General features: G+C 36.9%; 1 protein-coding gene across 1 annotated transcript in view; it reads right to left on the bottom strand.

The window, feature by feature from the left end:
• GSS (glutathione synthetase) overlaps positions 1-20917 on the bottom strand; it is a 119643-nt gene that overhangs the window by 73514 nt on the left and 25212 nt on the right. Inside the window, exon 3 of the mRNA XM_053697014.1 lies at positions 20577-20722. Within this exon, the coding sequence (XP_053552989.1) occupies positions 20577-20722 (146 nt within the window). The remainder of the gene's footprint in view (positions 1-20576; positions 20723-20917) is intronic.

Genomic DNA, 20917 nt, shown 5'->3' with positions numbered 1-20917 from the left:
TATAGCAGCAGTATGTGCAATGTTATACATAGTTGAGCACTATATAGCAGCAGTATGTGCAATGTTATACATAGTTGAGAACTACATGGTAGCAGTATGTGCAATGTTATACATACAGGGAGTGCAGAATTATTAGGCAAGTTGTATTTTTGAGGATTCATTTTATTATTGAACAACAACCATGTTCTCAATGAACCCAAAAAACTCATTAATATCAAAGCTGAATAGTTTTGGAAGTAGTTTTTAGTTTGTTTTTAGTTATAGCTATTTTAGGGGGATATCTGTGTGTGCAGGTGACTATTACTGTGCATAATTATTAGGCAACTTAACAAAAAACAAATATATACCCATTTCAATTATTTATTTTTACCAGTGAAACCAATATAACATCTCAACATTCACAAATATACATTTCTGACATTCAAAAACAAAACAAAAACAAATCAGTGACCAATATAGCCACCTTTCTTTGCAAGTACACTCAAAAGCCTGCCATCCATGGATTCTGTCAGTGTTTTGATCTGTTCACCATCAACATTGCGTGCAGCAGCAACCACAGCCTCCCAGACACTGTTCAGAGAGGTGTACTGTTTTTCCCTCCTTGTAAATCTCACATTTGATGATGGACCACAGGTTCTCAATGGGGTTCAGATCAGGTGAACAAGGAGGCCATGTCATTAGATTTTCTTCTTTTATACCCTTTCTTGCCAGCCACGCTGTGGAGTACTTGGACGCGTGTGATGGAGCATTGTCCTGCATGAAAATCATGTTTTTCTTGAAGGATGCAGACTTCTTCCTGTACCACTGCTTGAAGAAGGTGTCTTCCAGAAACTGGCAGTAGGACTGGGAGTTGAGCTTGACTCCATCCTCAACCCGAAAAGGCCCCACAAGCTCATCTTTGATGATACCAGCCCAAACCAGTACTCCACCTCCACCTTGCTGGCGTCTGAGTCGGACTGGAGCTCTCTGCCCTTTACCAATCCATCCACGGACCCATCCATCGGGCCCATCAAGACTCACTCTCATTTCATCAGTCCATAAAACCTTAGAAAAATCAGTCTTGAGATATTTCTTGGCCCAGTCTTGACGTTTCAGCTTGTGTGTCTTGTTCAGTGGTGGTCGTCTTTCAGCCTTTCTTACCTTGGCCATGTCTGAGTATTGCACACCTTGTGCTTTTGGGCACTCCAGTGATGTTGCAGCTCTGAAATATGGCCAAACTGGTGGCAAGTGGCATCTTGGCAGCTGCACGCTTGACTTTTCTCAGTTCATGGGCAGTTATTTTGCGCCTTGGTTTTTCCACACGCTTCTTGCGACCCTGTTGACTATTTTGAATGAAACGCTTGATTGTTCGATGATCACGCTTCAGAAGCTTTGCAATTTTAAGAGTGCTGCATCCCTCTGCAAGATATCTCACTATTTTTTACTTTTCTGAGCCTGTCAAGTCCTTCTTTTGACCCATTTTGCCAAAGGAAAGGAAGTTGCCTAATAATTCTGCACACCTGATATAGGGTGTTGATGTCATTAGACCACACCCCTTCTCATTACAGAGATGCACATCACCTAATATGCTTAATTGGTAGTAGGCTTTCGAGCCTATACAGCTTGGAGTAAGACAACATGCATAAAGAGGATGATGTGGTCAAAATACTCATTTGCCTAATAATTCTGCACTCCCTGTAGTTGAGCACTATATAGCAGCAGTATGTGCAATGTTATACATAGTTGAGCACTATATAGCAGCAGTATGTGCAATGTTATACATAGTTGAGCACTATATAGTAGCAGTATGTGCAATGTTATACACAGTTGAGCACTATATAGCAGCAGTATGTAAAATGTTATACACAGTTGAGCACTATATAGCAGCAGTATGTGCAATGTTATACATAGTTGAGCACTATATAGCAGCAGTATGTAAAATGTTATACACAGTTGAGCACTATATAGCAGCAGTATGTGCAACGTTATACACACTTGAACACTATATAGCAGCAGTATGTGCAACGTTATACACACTTGAGCACTATATGGCAGCAGTATGTGCAATGTTATACATAGTTGAGCACAACATGGTAGCAGTATGTGCAATGTTATACATAGTTGAGCACTATATAGTAGCAGTATGTGCAATGTTATACACAGTTGAGCACTATATAGTAGCAGTATGTGCAATGTTATACATAGTTGAGCACTATATAGCAGCAGTATGTGCAATGTTATACACAGTTGAGCACTATATAACAGCAGTATGTGCAATGTTATACACAGTTGAGCAGTATATAGCAGCAGTATGTGCAATGTTATACATAGTTGAGCACTATATAGTAGCAGTATGTGCAATGTTATACATAGTTGAGCACTATATAGCAGCAGTATGTGCAATGTTATACATAGTTGAGAACTACATGGTAGCAGTATGTGCAATGTTATACATAGTTGAGCACTATATAGCAGCAGTATGTGCAATGTTATACATAGTTGAGCACTATATAGCAGCAGTATGTGCAATGTTATACATAGTTGAGAAGTATATAGCAGCAGTATGTGCAATGTAATACACAGTTGAGCACTATATAGCAGCAGTATGTGCAATGTTATACACAGCTGAGCGCTATATAGCAGCAGTATGTGCAATGTTATACATAGTTGAGCACTATATAGTAGCAGTATGTGCAATGTTATACATAGTTGAGCACTATATAGTAGCAGTATGTGCAATGTTATACATAGTTGAGCACTATATAGCAGCAGTATGTGCAATGTTATACATAGTTGAGCACTATATAGTAGCAGTATGTGCAATGTTATACATAGTTGAGCACTATATAGCAGCAGTATGTGCAATGTTATACACAGCTGAGCGCTATATAGCAGCAGTATGTGCAATGTTATACACAGTTGAGCACTATATAGCAGCAGTATGTGCAATGTTATACATAGTTGAGCACTATATAGCAGCAGTATGTGCAATGTTATACACAGTTGAGCACTATATAGTAGCAGTATGTGCAACGTTATACATAGTTGAGCACTATATAGCAGCAGTATGTGCAATGTTATACACAGTTGAGCACTATATAGCAGCAGTATGTAAAATGTTACACAGTTGAGCACTATATAGTAGCAGTATGTGCAATGTTATACATAGTTGAGCAGTATATGGCAGTAGTATGTGCAACGTTATACATAGTTGAGCAGTATATGGCAGTAGTATGTGCAATGTTATACATAGTTGAGCACTATATAGCAGCAGTATGTGCAATTTTAGACATAGTTGAGCAGTATATGGCAGCAGTATGTACAATGTTATACATAGTTGAGCAGTATATGGCAGCAGTATGTGCAATGTTATACATAGTTGAGCACTACATGGTAGCAGTATGTGCAATGTTATACACAGTTGAGCACTATATAGCAGCAGTATGTGCAATGTTATACACAGTTGAGCACTATATAGCAGCAGTATGTAAAATGTTATACAAAGTTGAGCACTATATAGCAGCAGTATGTGCAATGTTATACATAGGTGAGCAGTATATAGCAGCAGTATGTGCAATGTTATACATAGTTGAGCAGTATATAGCAGCAGTATGTGCAATGTAATACACAGTTGAGCACTATATAGCAGCAGTATGTGCAATGTTATACACAGTTGAGCACTATATAGCAGCAGTATGTGCAATGTTATACATAGTTGAGCACTATATAGTAGCAGTATGTGCCATGTTATACACAGTTGAGCACTATATAGCAGCAGTATGTGCAATGTTATACACAGTTGAGCACTATATAGTAGCAGTATGTGCAATGTTATACATAGTTGAGCAGTATATGGCAGTAGTATGTGCAACGTTATACATAGTTGAGCAGTATATGGCAGTAGTATGTGCAATGTTATACATAGTTGAGCACTATATAGTAGCAGTATGTGCAATGTTATACATAGTTGAGCACTATATAGTAGCAGTATGTGCAATGTTATACATAGTTGAGCACTATATAGTAGCAGTATGTGCAATGTTATACATAGTTGAGCACTATATAGTAGCAGTATGTGCAATGTTATACATAGTTGAGCACTATATAGCAGCAGTATGTGCAATGTTATACATAGTTGAGCACTATATAGCAGCAGTATGTGCAATGTTATACACAGTTGAGCACTCTATAGCAGCAGTATGTAAAATGTTACACAGTTGAGTACTATATAGCAGCAGTATGTGCATTGTTATACACAGTTGAGCACTATATAGTAGCAGTATGTGCAATGTTATACATAGTTGAGCAGTATATGGCAGTAGTATGTGCAACGTTATACATAGTTGAGCAGTATATGGCAGTAGTATGTGCAATGTTATACATAGTTGAGCACTATATAGTAGCAGTATGTGCAATGTTATACATAGTTGAGCACTATATAGTAGCAGTATGTGCAATGTTATACATAGTTGAGCACTACATGGTAGCAGTATGTGCAATGTTATACATAGTTGAGCACTATATAGCAGCAGTATGTGCAATGTTATACATAGTTGAGCACTATATAGCAGCAGTATGTGCAATGTTATACACAGTTGAGCACTATATAGCAGCAGTATGTAAAATGTTACACAGTTGAGCACTATATAGCAGCAGTATGTGCAATGTTATACACAGTTGAGCACTATATAGTAGCAGTATGTGCAATGTTATACATAGTTGAGCAGTATATGGCAGTAGTATGTGCAACGTTATACATAGTTGAGCAGTATATGGCAGTAGTATGTGCAATGTTATACATAGTTGAGCACTATATAGCAGCAGTATGTGCAATTTTATACATAGTTGAGCAGTATATAGCAGCAGTATGTGCAATGTAATACACAGTTGAGCACTATATAGCAGCAGTATGTGCAATGTTATACACAGTTGAGCACTATATAGCAGCAGTATGTGCAATGTTATACATAGTTGAGCACTATATAGTAGCAGTATGTGCCATGTTATACACAGTTGAGCACTATATAGCAGCAGTATGTGCAATGTTATACACAGTTGAGCACTATATAGTAGCAGTATGTGCAATGTTATACATAGTTGAGCAGTATATGGCAGTAGTATGTGCAACGTTATACATAGTTGAGCAGTATATGGCAGTAGTATGTGCAATGTTATACATAGTTGAGCACTATATAGTAGCAGTATGTGCAATGTTATACATAGTTGAGCACTATATAGTAGCAGTATGTGCAATGTTATACATAGTTGAGCACTATATAGTAGCAGTATGTGCAATGTTATACATAGTTGAGCACTATATAGTAGCAGTATGTGCAATGTTATACATAGTTGAGCACTATATAGCAGCAGTATGTGCAATGTTATACATAGTTGAGCACTATATAGCAGCAGTATGTGCAATGTTATACATAGTTGAGCACTATATAGCAGCAGTATGTGCAATGTTATACACAGTTGAGCACTATATAGCAGCAGTATGTAAAATGTTACACAGTTGAGTACTATATAGCAGCAGTATGTGCAATGTTATACACAGTTGAGCACTATATAGTAGCAGTATGTGCAATGTTATACATAGTTGAGCAGTATATGGCAGTAGTATGTGCAACGTTATACATAGTTGAGCAGTATATGGCAGTAGTATGTGCAATGTTATACATAGTTGAGCACTATATAGCAGCAGTATGTGCAATTTTATACATAGTTGAGCAGTATATGGCAGCAGTATGTGCAATGTTATACATAGTTGAGCAGTATATGGCAGCAGTATGTGCAATGTTATACATAGTTGAGCACTACATGATAGCAGTATGTGCAATGTTATACACAGTTGAGCACTATATAGCAGCAGTATGTGCAATGTTATACACAGTTGAGCACTATATAGCAGCAGTATGTAAAATGTTATACAAAGTTGAGCACTATATAGCAGCAGTATGTGCAATGTTATACATAGTTGAGCAGTATATAGCAGCAGTATGTGCAATGTTATACATAGTTGAGCAGTATATAGCAGCAGTATGTGCAATGTAATACACAGTTGAGCACTATATAGCAGCAGTATGTGCAATGTTATACACAGTTGAGCACTATATAGCAGCAGTATGTGCAATGTTATACATAGTTGAGCACTATATAGTAGCAGTATGTGCCATGTTATACACAGTTGAGCACTATATAGCAGCAGTATGTGCAATGTTATACACAGTTGAGCACTATATAGTAGCAGTATGTGCAATGTTATACATAGTTGAGCAGTATATGGCAGTAGTATGTGCAACGTTATACATAGTTGAGCAGTATATGGCAGTAGTATGTGCAATGTTATACATAGTTGAGCACTATATAGTAGCAGTATGTGCAATGTTATACATAGTTGAGCACTATATAGTAGCAGTATGTGCAATGTTATACATAGTTGAGCACTACATGGTAGCAGTATGTGCAATGTTATACATAGTTGAGCACTATATAGCAGCAGTATGTGCAATGTTATACATAGTTGAGCACTATATAGCAGCAGTATGTGAAATGTTATACACAGTTGAACACTATATAGCAGCAGTATGTGCAATGTTATACATAGTTGAGCACTATATAGTAGCAGTATGTGCAATGTTATACATAGTTGAGCACTATATAGCAGCAGTATGTGCAATGTTATACATAGTTGAGCACTATATGGCAGCAGTATGTGCAATGTTATACATAGTTGAGCACTATATAGTAGCAGTATGTGCAATGTTATACATAGTTGAGCACTATATAGCAGCAGTATGTGCAATGTTATACACAGTTGAGCACTATATAGCAGCAGTATGTGCTATGTTATACACAGTTGAGCACTATATAGCAGCAGTATGTAAAATGTTATACAAAGTTGAGCACTATATAGCAGCAGTATGTGCAATGTTATACACAGTTGAGCACTATATAGTAGCAGTATGTGCAATGTTATACATAGTTGAGCACTATATAGTAGCAGTATGTGCAATGTTATACATAGTTGAGCACTATATAGTAGCAGTATGTGCAATGTTATACATAGTTGAGCACTATATAGCAGCAGTATGTGCAATGTTATACACAGTTGAGCACTATATAGCAGCAGTATGTAAAATGTTATACATAGTTGAGCACTATATAACAGCAGTATGTGCAATGTTATACACAGTTGAGCACTATATAGCAGCAGTATGTGCAATGTTATACATAGTTGAGCAGTATATAGTAGCAGTATGGGCCATGTTATACACAGTTGAGCACTATATAGCAGCAGTATGTGCAATGTTATACACAGTTGAGCACGATATAGCAGCAGTATGTGCAATGTTATACATAGTTGAGCAGTATATAGTAGCAGTATGTGCCATGTTATACACAGTTGAGCACTATATAGCAGCAGTATGTGCAATGTTATACACAGCTGAGCACTATATAGCAGCAGTATGTGCAATGTTATACATAGTTGAGCAGTATATGGCAGTAGTATGTGCAATGTTATACACAGCTGAGAACTATATAGCAGCAGTATGTGCAATGTTATACATAGTTGAGCAGTATATGGCAGCAGTATGTGCAATGTTATACATAGTTGAGCACTATATAGCAGCAGTATGTGCAATGTTATAAATAGTTGAGCAGTATATAGCAGCAGTATGTGCAATGTTATACATAGTTGAGCAGTATATAGCAGCAGTATGTGCAATGTTATACATAGTTGAGCAGTATATGGTAGCAGTATGTGCAATGTAATACATAGTTGAGCACTACATGGCAGCAGTATGTGCAATGTTATACATAGTTGAGCACTATATAGTAGCAGTATGTGCAATGTTATACATAGTTGAGCAGTATATAGCAGCAGTATGTGCAATGTTATACATAGTTGAGCAGTATATAGCAGCAGTATGTGCAATGTTATACATAGTTGAGCAGTATATAGCAGCAGTATGTGCAATGTAATACACAGTTGAGCACTATATAGCAGCAGTATGTGCAATGTTATACACAGTTGAGCACTATATAGCAGCAGTATGTGCAATGTTATACATAGTTGAGCACTATATAGTAGCAGTATGTGCCATGTTATACACAGTTGAGCACTATATAGCAGCAGTATGTGCAATGTTATACACAGTTGAGCACTATATAGTAGCAGTATGTGCAATGTTATACATAGTTGAGCAGTATATGGCAGTAGTATGTGCAACGTTATACATAGTTGAGCAGTATATGGCAGTAGTATGTGCAATGTTATACATAGTTGAGCACTATATAGTAGCAGTATGTGCAATGTTATACATAGTTGAGCACTATATAGTAGCAGTATGTGCAATGTTATACATAGTTGAGCACTACATGGTAGCAGTATGTGCAATGTTATACATAGTTGAGCACTATATAGCAGCAGTATGTGCAATGTTATACATAGTTGAGCACTATATAGCAGCAGTATGTGAAATGTTATACACAGTTGAACACTATATAGCAGCAGTATGTGCAATGTTATACATAGTTGAGCACTATATAGTAGCAGTATGTGCAATGTTATACATAGTTGAGCACTATATAGCAGCAGTATGTGCAATGTTATACATAGTTGAGCACTATATGGCAGCAGTATGTGCAATGTTATACATAGTTGAGCACTATATAGTAGCAGTATGTGCAATGTTATACATAGTTGAGCACTATATAGCAGCAGTATGTGCAATGTTATACACAGTTGAGCACTATATAGCAGCAGTATGTGCTATGTTATACACAGTTGAGCACTATATAGCAGCAGTATGTAAAATGTTATACAAAGTTGAGCACTATATAGCAGCAGTATGTGCAATGTTATACACAGTTGAGCACTATATAGTAGCAGTATGTGCAATGTTATACATAGTTGAGCACTATATAGTAGCAGTATGTGCAATGTTATACATAGTTGAGCACTATATAGTAGCAGTATGTGCAATGTTATACATAGTTGAGCACTATATAGCAGCAGTATGTGCAATGTTATACACAGTTGAGCACTATATAGCAGCAGTATGTAAAATGTTATACATAGTTGAGCACTATATAACAGCAGTATGTGCAATGTTATACACAGTTGAGCACTATATAGCAGCAGTATGTGCAATGTTATACATAGTTGAGCAGTATATAGTAGCAGTATGGGCCATGTTATACACAGTTGAGCACTATATAGCAGCAGTATGTGCAATGTTATACACAGTTGAGCACGATATAGCAGCAGTATGTGCAATGTTATACATAGTTGAGCAGTATATAGTAGCAGTATGTGCCATGTTATACACAGTTGAGCACTATATAGCAGCAGTATGTGCAATGTTATACACAGCTGAGCACTATATAGCAGCAATATGTGCAATGTTATACATAGTTGAGCAGTATATGGCAGTAGTATGTGCAATGTTATACACAGCTGAGAACTATATAGCAGCAGTATGTGCAATGTTATACATAGTTGAGCAGTATATGGCAGCAGTATGTGCAATGTTATACATAGTTGAGCACTATATAGCAGCAGTATGTGCAATGTTATAAATAGTTGAGCAGTATATAGCAGCAGTATGTGCAATGTTATACTTAGTTGAGCAGTATATAGCAGCAGTATGTGCAATGTTATACATAGTTGAGCAGTATATGGTAGCAGTATGTGCAATGTAATACATAGTTGAGCACTACATGGCAGCAGTATGTGCAATGTTATACATAGTTGAGCACTATATAGTAGCAGTATGTGCAATGTTATACATAGTTGAGCAGTATATGGCAGCAGTATGTGCAATGTTATACATAGTTGAGCACTATATAGCAGCAGTATGTGCAATGTTATACATAGTTGAGCACTAATATAGTAGCAGTATGTGCAATGTTATACATAGTTGAGCAGTATATGGCAGCAGTATGTGCAATGTTATACATAGTTGAGCACTATATAGCAGCAGTATGTGCAATGTTATACACAGTTGAGCACTATATAGCAGCAGTATGTGCTATGTTATACACAGTTGAGCACTATATAGCAGCAGTATGTAAAATGTTATACAAAGTTGAGCACTATATAGCAGCAGTATGTGCAATGTTATACACAGTTGAGCACTATATAGTAGCAGTATGTGCAATGTTATACATAGTTGAGCACTATATAGTAGCAGTATGTGCAATGTTATACATAGTTGAGCACTATATAGTAGCAGTATGTGCAATGTTATACATAGTTGAGCACTATATAGCAGCAGTATGTGCAATGTTATACACAGTTGAGCACTATATAGCAGCAGTATGTAAAATGTTATACATAGTTGAGCACTATATAACAGCAGTATGTGCAATGTTATACACAGTTGAGCACTATATAGCAGCAGTATGTGCAATGTTATACATAGTTGAGCAGTATATAGTAGCAGTATGGGCCATGTTATACACAGTTGAGCACTATATAGCAGCAGTATGTGCAATGTTATACACAGTTGAGCACGATATAGCAGCAGTATGTGCAATGTTATACATAGTTGAGCAGTATATAGTAGCAGTATGTGCCATGTTATACACAGTTGAGCACTATATAGCAGCAGTATGTGCAATGTTATACACAGCTGAGCACTATATAGCAGCAGTATGTGCAATGTTATACATAGTTGAGCAGTATATGGCAGTAGTATGTGCAATGTTATACACAGCTGAGAACTATATAGCAGCAGTATGTGCAATGTTATACATAGTTGAGCAGTATATGGCAGCAGTATGTGCAATGTTATACATAGTTGAGCACTATATAGCAGCAGTATGTGCAATGTTATAAATAGTTGAGCAGTATATAGCAGCAGTATGTGCAATGTTATACATAGTTGAGCAGTATATAGCAGCAGTATGTGCAATGTTATACATAGTTGAGCAGTATATGGTAGCAGTATGTGCAATGTAATACATAGTTGAGCACTACATGGCAGCAGTATGTGCAATGTTATACATAGTTGAGCACTATATAGTAGCAGTATGTGCAATGTTATACATAGTTGAGCAGTATATGGCAGCAGTATGTGCAATGTTATACATAGTTGAGCACTATATAGCAGCAGTATGTGCAATGTTATACATAGTTGAGCACTAATATAGTAGCAGTATGTGCAATGTTATACATAGTTGAGCAGTATATGGCAGCAGTATGTGCAATGTTATACATAGTTGAGCACTATATAGTAGCAGTATGTGCAATGTTATACATAGTTGAGCACTATATAGTAGCAGTATGTGCAATGTTATACATAGTTGAGCACTATATAGTAGCAGTATGTGCAATGTTATACACAGTTGAGCACTATATAGCAGCAGTATGTGCAATGTTTTACACAGTTGAGCACTATATAGCAGCAGTATGTGCAATGTTATAAATAGTTGAGCAGTATATAGCAGCAGTATGTGCAATGTTATACATAGTTGAGCAGTATATAGCAGCAGTATGTGCAATGTTATACATAGTTGAGCAGTATATGGTAGCAGTATGTGCAATGTTATACATAGTTGAGCACTATATAACAGCAGTATGTGCAATGTTATACACAGCTGAGCACTATATAGCAGCAGTATGTGCAATGTTATACACAGCTGAGCACTATATAGCAGCAGTATGTAAAATGTTACACAGTTGAGCACTATATAGCAGCAGTATGTGCAATGTTATACACAGCTGAGCACTATATAGTAGCAGTATGTGCAATGTTATACATAGTTGAGCACTATATAGTAGCAGTATGTGCAATGTTATACATAGTTGAGCACTATATAGTAGCAGTATGTGCAATGTTATACACAGTTGAGCACTATATAGCAGCAGTATGTGCAATGTTATACATAGTTGAGCACTATATAGCAGCAGTATGTGCAATGTTTTACACAGTTGAGCACTATATAGCAGCAGTATGTGCAATGTTATAAATAGTTGAGCAGTATATAGCAGCAGTATGTGCAATGTTATACATAGTTGAGCAGTATATAGCAGCAGTATGTGCAATGTTATACGTAGTTGAGCAGTATATGGTAGCAGTATGTGCAATGTTATACACAGTTGAGCACTATATAGCAGCAGTATGTGCAATGTTATACATAGTTGAGCAGTATATGGCAGCAGTATGTGCAATGTTATACACAGTTGAGCACTATATAGCAGCAGTATGTGCAATGTTATACATAGTTGAGCACTATATAGTAGCAGTATGTGCAATGTTATACATAGTTGAGCACTATATAGTAGCAGTATGTGCAATGTTATACATAGTTGAGCACTACATGGTAGCAGTATGTGCAATGTTATACATAGTTGAGCACTATATAGCAGCAGTATGTGCAATGTTATACATAGTTGAGCACTATATAGCAGCAGTATGTGAAATGTTATACACAGTTGAACACTATATAGCAGCAGTATGTGCAATGTTATACATAGTTGAGCACTATATAGTAGCAGTATGTGCAATGTTATACATAGTTGAGCACTATATAGCAGCAGTATGTGCAATGTTATACACAGTTGAGCACTATATAGTAGCAGTATGTGCAATGTTATACATAGTTGAGCACTATATGGCAGCAGTATGTGCAATGTTATACATAGTTGAGCACTATATAGTAGCAGTATGTGCAATGTTATACACAGTTGAGCACTATATAGCAGCAGTATGTGCTATGTTATACACAGTTGAGCACTATATAGCAGCAGTATGTAAAATGTTATACAAAGTTGAGCACTATATAGCAGCAGTATGTGCAATGTTATACACAGTTGAGCACTATATAGTAGCAGTATGTGCAATGTTATACATAGTTGAGCACTATATAGTAGCAGTATGTGCAATGTTATACATAGTTGAGCACTATATAGTAGCAGTATGTGCAATGTTATACATAGTTGAGCACTATATAGTAGCAGTATGTGCAATGTTATACACAGTTGAGCAGTATATAGCAGCAGTATGTGCAATGTTATACATAGTTGAGCAGTATATAGTGGCAGTATGGGCCATGTTATACACAGTTGAGCACTATATAGCAGCAGTATGTGCAATGTTATACACAGTTGAGCACGATATAGCAGCAGTATGTGCAATGTTATACATAGTTGAGCAGTATATAGTAGCAGTATGTGCCATGTTATACACAGTTGAGCACTATATAGCAGCAGTATGTGCAATGTTATACACAGCTGAGCACTATATAGCAGCAGTATGTGCAATGTTATACATAGTTGAGCAGTATATGGCAGTAGTATGTGCAATGTTATACACAGCTGAGAACTATATAGCAGCAGTATGTGCAATGTTATACATAGTTGAGCAGTATATGGCAGCAGTATGTGCAATGTTATACATAGTTGAGCACTATATAGCAGCAGTATGTGCAATGTTATAAATAGTTGAGCAGTATATAGCAGCAGTATGTGCAATGTTATACATAGTTGAGCAGTATATAGCAGCAGTATGTGCAATGTTATACATAGTTGAGCAGTATATGGTAGCAGTATGTGCAATGTAATACATAGTTGAGCACTACATGGCAGCAGTATGTGCAATGTTATACATAGTTGAGCACTATATAGTAGCAGTATGTGCAATGTTATACATAGTTGAGCAGTATATGGCAGCAGTATGTGCAATGTTATACATAGTTGAGCACTATATAGCAGCAGTATGTGCAATGTTATACATAGTTGAGCACTAATATAGTAGCAGTATGTGCAATGTTATACATAGTTGAGCAGTATATGGCAGCAGTATGTGCAATGTTATACATAGTTGAGCACTATATAGTAGCAGTATGTGCAATGTTATACATAGTTGAGCACTATATAGTAGCAGTATGTGCAATGTTATACATAGTTGAGCACTATATAGTAGCAGTATGTGCAATGTTATACACAGTTGAGCACTATATAGCAGCAGTATGTGCAATGTTTTACACAGTTGAGCACTATATAGCAGCAGTATGTGCAATGTTATAAATAGTTGAGCAGTATATAGCAGCAGTATGTGCAATGTTATACATAGTTGAGCAGTATATAGCAGCAGTATGTGCAATGTTATACATAGTTGAGCAGTATATGGTAGCAGTATGTGCAATGTTATACATAGTTGAGCACTATATAACAGCAGTATGTGCAATGTTATACACAGCTGAGCACTATATAGCAGCAGTATGTGCAATGTTATACACAGCTGAGCACTATATAGCAGCAGTATGTAAAATGTTACACAGTTGAGCACTATATAGCAGCAGTATGTGCAATGTTATACACAGCTGAGCACTATATAGTAGCAGTATGTGCAATGTTATACATAGTTGAGCACTATATAGTAGCAGTATGTGCAATGTTATACATAGTTGAGCACTATATAGTAGCAGTATGTGCAATGTTATCAGTGATGTGCGGTGACTTCAGAGGCTGGTGAGGCAGTGGCTAGGAATCGGATACGCCTTCATTCTTTAGATATCCTTTGTTGAAGAAATAGCAATTGCACATGGTCAAGCCAATATCTATATGCAGCCACCAATCAGTATCTACTGAGCATATTTAGATATGATTTTCAACAAAGGATATCTGGTTTTCTTCATTCTTTCGATATCCTTTGTTGAAAATCATATCTAAATATGCTCAGTAGCTACTGAGCATATTTAGATATGAATTTCAATAAAGGATATTTGGTTTTCTTCATTCTTTCGATATCCTTTGTTGAAAATCATATCTAAATATGCTCAGTAGCTACTGAGCATATTTAGATAAGAATTTCAACAAAGGATATCTGTTTTTCTTCATTCTTTCGATATCCTTTGTTGAAAATCATATCTAAATATGCTCAGTAGCTACTGAGCATATTTAGATATGCTTTTCAACAAAGGATATCAAAAGAATGAAGAAAATCAGATATCCTTTGTTGAAATTCATATCTAAATATGCTCAGTAGCTACTGAGCATATATAGATATGCTTTTCAACAAATGATATCAAAAGAATGAAGAAAAATGATCATACCATTAACCAACCTTATTCCATTAACCAACTCTGCTTCTACCCCATGTTTCGCTCAGTGTATCATAATATCACTTACTATTAAAAGAACCCAATTTCTAATGATCCCTATTCCAATGATTATTAAAATCTTCATCTAAATATCAAGCAATCACCAGTGTCTACTACCATGTCAAGAACAATGTCATGTAATCACCAGTGTCTACTCTACAACGTCAAGTACAATGTCAAGAAATAACCAGTGTCTACTATACAATGTCAACATAATCACCAATGTTTACAATGCCATCAAAGATTCTGACAGAGCTATCATCTATTTCCTCTCATTCATCTACTCAGTATATGATTTAGGGAACCAAGTGGCACCTTATAATGCATTATAGCTACACCAAATATGCAGTACAATTATCAGTCCCTTAATAGGTTTAGTGCCACACTGTCCACTACAAATGTGCAGGATAACTGTAAATAAGAATAATAAGGTTACCAATATAAAGAAAGTCATTTAGAAAGCATGGCAAAATAACATATAAGTAACCGGATTGGCAGTTCATGTATTACCTGTTCATGTAGCGTCTACATCATGTAGTACTGTCAGTTCATATCCCAGAGACTTCTATCTCTGAAGCTTGAGTGTCACCTTCTTTGTAATAGACCTCCACCATCACAGCAAAAACCTACCCATACTGCCTAGCAGCACTGGCAGGAGGTCACTGGTAAAACCATATAGCATGAAACTCCAGCTTATTAAAGTCTTCAGTGTACTCAAGATGAACAGTAAATATAAATATATCATATTCATGCTGCTATGATGGAATAAAGTTAAAGTTATCATCACAATCAGAACATTACAAATTATTTAATAATAGCATTGTATATAAGCGTCACTAGCAAATAATTGCAGCTTCTAATAGTTGGTTTCTAAGACCAGAAACAAGGAGCTTCAGACCCCTGTTAATATATCACATGTTCTTATAGTACATATGTACCCACCACCATCACATCAATATTAAACAAAGAACAGCTTCACAACAACTACATCTAACTGCAATCCTACCCCAAAACAATTAACTCAGCCTTTTCTCTTTTAACTTTACCCATTGCCTGGTCCCACTGCTACTACCCCTAACTGTAATCTGGGTTTTTAGTTAAGCTATTAAAGTTTAAATGGAGTTGGGGAAAGGGTCAGTCATTAGGGTCTAAAATGATTGCATGGTTCAGACAGTCTTTATTGTTGAGGGGCTGGGTCACATTTAGGGATTGCCTTGTTGGTTCAGGGTAACAATAGGGTTTAATGCGGTTGGTTAATTATATTAGCAGAATCATCTATTTTTGATCATACATATTGTGTGTTAGACCATAGAGTGAAGATACATGTTAATGGAATTGTAAGCTTTGGTGGAATTTTTATAAGCAGTAGATGTTTCAGTGCATTCATTTAGTGGGTATTCCTTTATTTTTATTTTATATATAAATACACAACCATAGCTGTTTAAAATAATTTGCATATATTAAAAAAAAAAATGTTTTTTTTTACCAAAAAATTAAATAATTCCATCTTGTGAGATCCAATAAAACTATCAGATGGCTGTTGTATAAAATACCTCATGATTTTATTCATAAATATATCTGATGGAGTTTAATTTTGAGTTAGATTCTACTAGACAGTTTTATCAGATGCAACATTTTGCAACAGAAGAAATGTTAATTTGTTTTATTAAGGAAGAAGGAATCTAGGAAATGAGGGAATTGGCATAGGGTATAATAGCAAACGCTTGGGACAACATGTTTGGTGCATTTCAAAGTCAATAGCCTAATGTTTTTATAAGGTACATCAAAAGCAGGGGCATAACTAGAAACCATAGGGCCCAGGTGCGAGAATCCAAGCAGCCCCCCCCCCCTGCCAACATTTAAAACAGAAAAAAATGGTTGCTATATACACACACACACACACACACACATAACATGCCTATTAGATCACAATGTACTATAGCAATCTATATACTATAGCTTCTGCATTATTATTATTATTATTATTATTTAGGAACCAACTTTGTAACCAATAAATACCAACATTTCCAGGACAAGACATTACAATTAAATTCATATAAATGGGATATAGAATGAAGTCAGCCTGAAATGTTTTATTTTTATTTTTAAATCATCCCTAAGCCCTTGCATGTGGGAGGAAAGTTTGCAACAGAGGAGAAGCTGCCTGTCTGAATATAAAGGCAGATACTGCATAGTAGAAGGAGAAGTGAGCGGCAGAGGGAGTTGAATGACAGAAAAAGAAATGTATTTGTGTGGACAGTGTGCGCGTTTAGCGAGAAGACAAATATTAGCCAACTAGACAGATAACATACAGTAGCATGGATCATATGTCAGTCACCAATTATGCCCAAAATATATATGTCAGAATTGAAATGTGTGTGTTAATAGTGAAATCCAATGTTATTAACATAAGTTACAAATTATACAATATACATTTCAGCTGGGCATAAATCCTTCAATTGCTATAAAAATGTCTATCTGAAAACAGCACTTGTGCATGCTAACAAAATGTATTTTTGCACTTTGCACTGAGCAACATTAAAATATTGCCAGTTTGAAGCATTATATTGCTGGATGTGCTGTTAGCCTTTTGCCATATAATACCAGGAAAACTTGACCATGTGGTTTTTGTTGTAAAAACACAAAAAATTAAATAGGAGATAAAGAAACACACAAATCAAGCTAGAGACTTATAATCAGAGAAGGCTAGGCTTATGATCATACTGAATAATAATTTACACATTTAGCAATTTATTCACAAATGGAAATAAATTGAACTACTGATTTTTTTTTTCTGTTTCCTACAAGTGCAAAATGCAAATCACGTGAACTGCTGACCTTACAGCTGCTGTCATTACTGAACCTAATTCCTTGTTAAAATCACAAGTTATACAAATCACACATATTTCTTAAAATGTGTCTTATACTGCGTTTGTATAAAATAAAATATAGTTGTGCAAGTCTGCAAGAGTTAAATTCCCACGTACACATTTTGTTGTAATACAAATTAAATGTGCAGAAATGAGATTCTATATAATAAGGGCACTTGTTTAGAGAGAGGACTGGAGTCGGGAGAGCAGTGATAGAGAGGCCAGGAAGGGAAACCTAAAGAAAATAAACAGAGGGCGGGGGACAGATACTTACAAGAAATATGTGAAGTGCTAGTAAGTGCAGGGAGGAAGGGGTGTGATGTGACCGGCTGAGCCTGAGACACGGCCACGCACTAAATCAGGAGGAATGACACTGACAGGCATTCAGCTGAGCAAGAGGGAGCGTATTAGAGGACTTGGGGAGGGAGGCTAATAATAGCTCTTACCTCTGAGACGCTGCCAGCCAGATCGATGCCTGTAGTGTTTCCTTAAATTCCTCTGCTCCAGCACGGCTGTCTGCGTGCAGTGTCAGGGCTCAGACTCACTCAGAGTAAATGTGCGCGCCAAAAGCCGCCAGCCAATAGGAAAAGATTCTGGCTGAGCTGCTGCACCAATGAATGTATTTTTGGTGAGCTGCGGCAACGGGCTGTGTGACTGTGACTGAGACTCTGTAATAATTAGCAGGCTGAGGCGAAAAAAATAAAAATAATAATAATAAAAAAAAAGTAAACAAAACAAAAAAAGTTTGTGCTGAAGCCTGAAGGCAGCAGGGCCCTTCTGAGGGCGGGGGCCCGGTCGCAATTGCGACTTCTGAGTTCTGCTTCTGCACCACTGGTTGTTACGCCCCTGTCTCTGAATCTAATGAGTGATAAAACACAATCTGCTTAGAAAACAATACACCTGTATGGGCTAAATGTATCTAAAATTCAATACACTACAATAACAGTGATATGAAAGCAATCTACACAGTGGGAATGTTAGTGCCACGGCCACCTACCTAAAAAAGATGTTCTCCGCTCCGGTTGCTGTAAAAATGACACGTGACACGAGGAAGGATTCTATTTCCTTCCCGCCCGGCACTCAGAGACAGCCAGCCCCAGTGATTGGCTGAGAGTGAGACTCTGAGAGGCGGCCAGGACGGAGGCTAGCCTCCTGTGGAAGCGTATGGGGCGCATTGGAGAGCACTGCATTAGCACCTTTTCTCCTCTTGGTGGCAGTCTCTCAGCGTCCCATACACTTCCACAGTGAGTCAATGCATTCATATTGCGCAATGCAAGGACAGCCGGCTGGCCTTGTCTTGCGCAATATGAATGTATTGATGTTACATTTTATAAGCTAATTAATTTAAGTTGAGCTGTTGAGTACACATTAAAACACACAAGTCCTGATTTTGGTGGAGGGGTGGGGGGTAGGGGGGGTCACTTTTTTTATTAAAAAAAAAAAAATGGAAAAAAAAAAGATTTTTTTTTTTTTTTTTTTTTTTTTTTTTTTTTTAAAAGCTGTTATTACATACCTTGGCCAGGGGCGGCACTGCCTCACCTGCCTCCTGTGACTGCACGTCACTGAATGTTATACACAGTTGAGCACTATATAGCAGCAGTATGTGCAATGTTATACATAGTTGAGCACTATATAGCAGCAGTATGTGCAATGTTTTACACAGTTGAGCACTATATAGCAGCAGTATGTGCAATGTTATAAATAGTTGAGCAGTATATAGCAGCAGTATGTGCAATGTTATACATAGTTGAGCAGTATATAGCAGCAGTATGTGCAATGTTATACATAGTTGAGCAGTATATGGTAGCAGTATGTGCAATGTTATACACAGTTGAGCACTATATAGCAGCAGTATGTGCAATGTTATACATAGTTGAGCAGTATATGGCAGCAGTATGTGCAATGTTATACACAGTTGAGCACTATATAGCAGCAGTATGTGCAATGTTATACATAGTTGAGCAGTATATGGCAGCAGTATGTGCAATGTTATACACAGTTGAGCACTATATAGCAGCAGAATGTGCAATGTTATACATAGTTGAGCACTATATGGCAGCAGTATGTGCAACGTTATACACAGTTGAGCACTATATAGCAGCAGTATGTGCCATGTTATACACAGTTGAGCACTATATAGTAGCAGTATGTGCAACGTTATACATAGTTGAGCACTATATGGCAGCAGTATGTGCAACGTTATACACAGTTGAGCACTATATAGCAGCAGTATGTGCAATGTTATACACAGTTGAGCACTATATAGCAGCAGTATGTGCAACGTTATACACACTTGAGCACAATATGGCAGCAGTATGTAATGCTATACATAATTACAAACACTGCTGCCATATAGTGCACAAAGCACATGCACACTCTTAAAATAAGTATACCAAGAGAACAAAATACATTGGATAATCGAAGCTAGAAAGATTTTTTTCTACATGCTCTATCTGAATCGTGAAAATAAAGTTGGACGTTTATGTCCCTATAAGGCTGTTCTTCTATAACAGAACAAACATTTAAAAGAAGTGAAGTTTGTGAGCGTCAACATGGTCAATGGTGAAGTTTATCTTTTCATTAGCAGCGGTAATTTGTTAAATGATTAGTTACCTAGAGAGGGTTTGTTCCAAGAAGAAGGGGTTTTGGCTGATTCTATCTACGAGGACATTAAAATCTTCCTGGACCTGCTTGGCTTGTTCAAAGAGAGCTCTGGGAACAGGGGAGGGGAGGAGCGTGAAGGGAGCAAAGTTCACCACCTAGAAAGAAGCAGAGGTAACTTACAGTAATCACATAACTGCTATATAATCTCAAGTCAAACGGCTGACATGTTTAACTAAATAGTACCTAAGTGAGTGAGCTTGCTACATAACACTGCATAATATCAGTGCTTGTACTCAGTATAGTATAGAAAGTCTATTCTGTATGTTACTGCATGTTTTCCTGCAGTGCAC

The sequence above is a fragment of the Bombina bombina genome, chromosome 1 (assembly GCF_027579735.1).
Source record: "Bombina bombina isolate aBomBom1 chromosome 1, aBomBom1.pri, whole genome shotgun sequence".
In the NCBI taxonomy this organism is placed as follows: Eukaryota; Metazoa; Chordata; class Amphibia; order Anura; family Bombinatoridae; genus Bombina; species Bombina bombina.
This window is presented reverse-complemented; position numbering and strand designations above follow the sequence as displayed.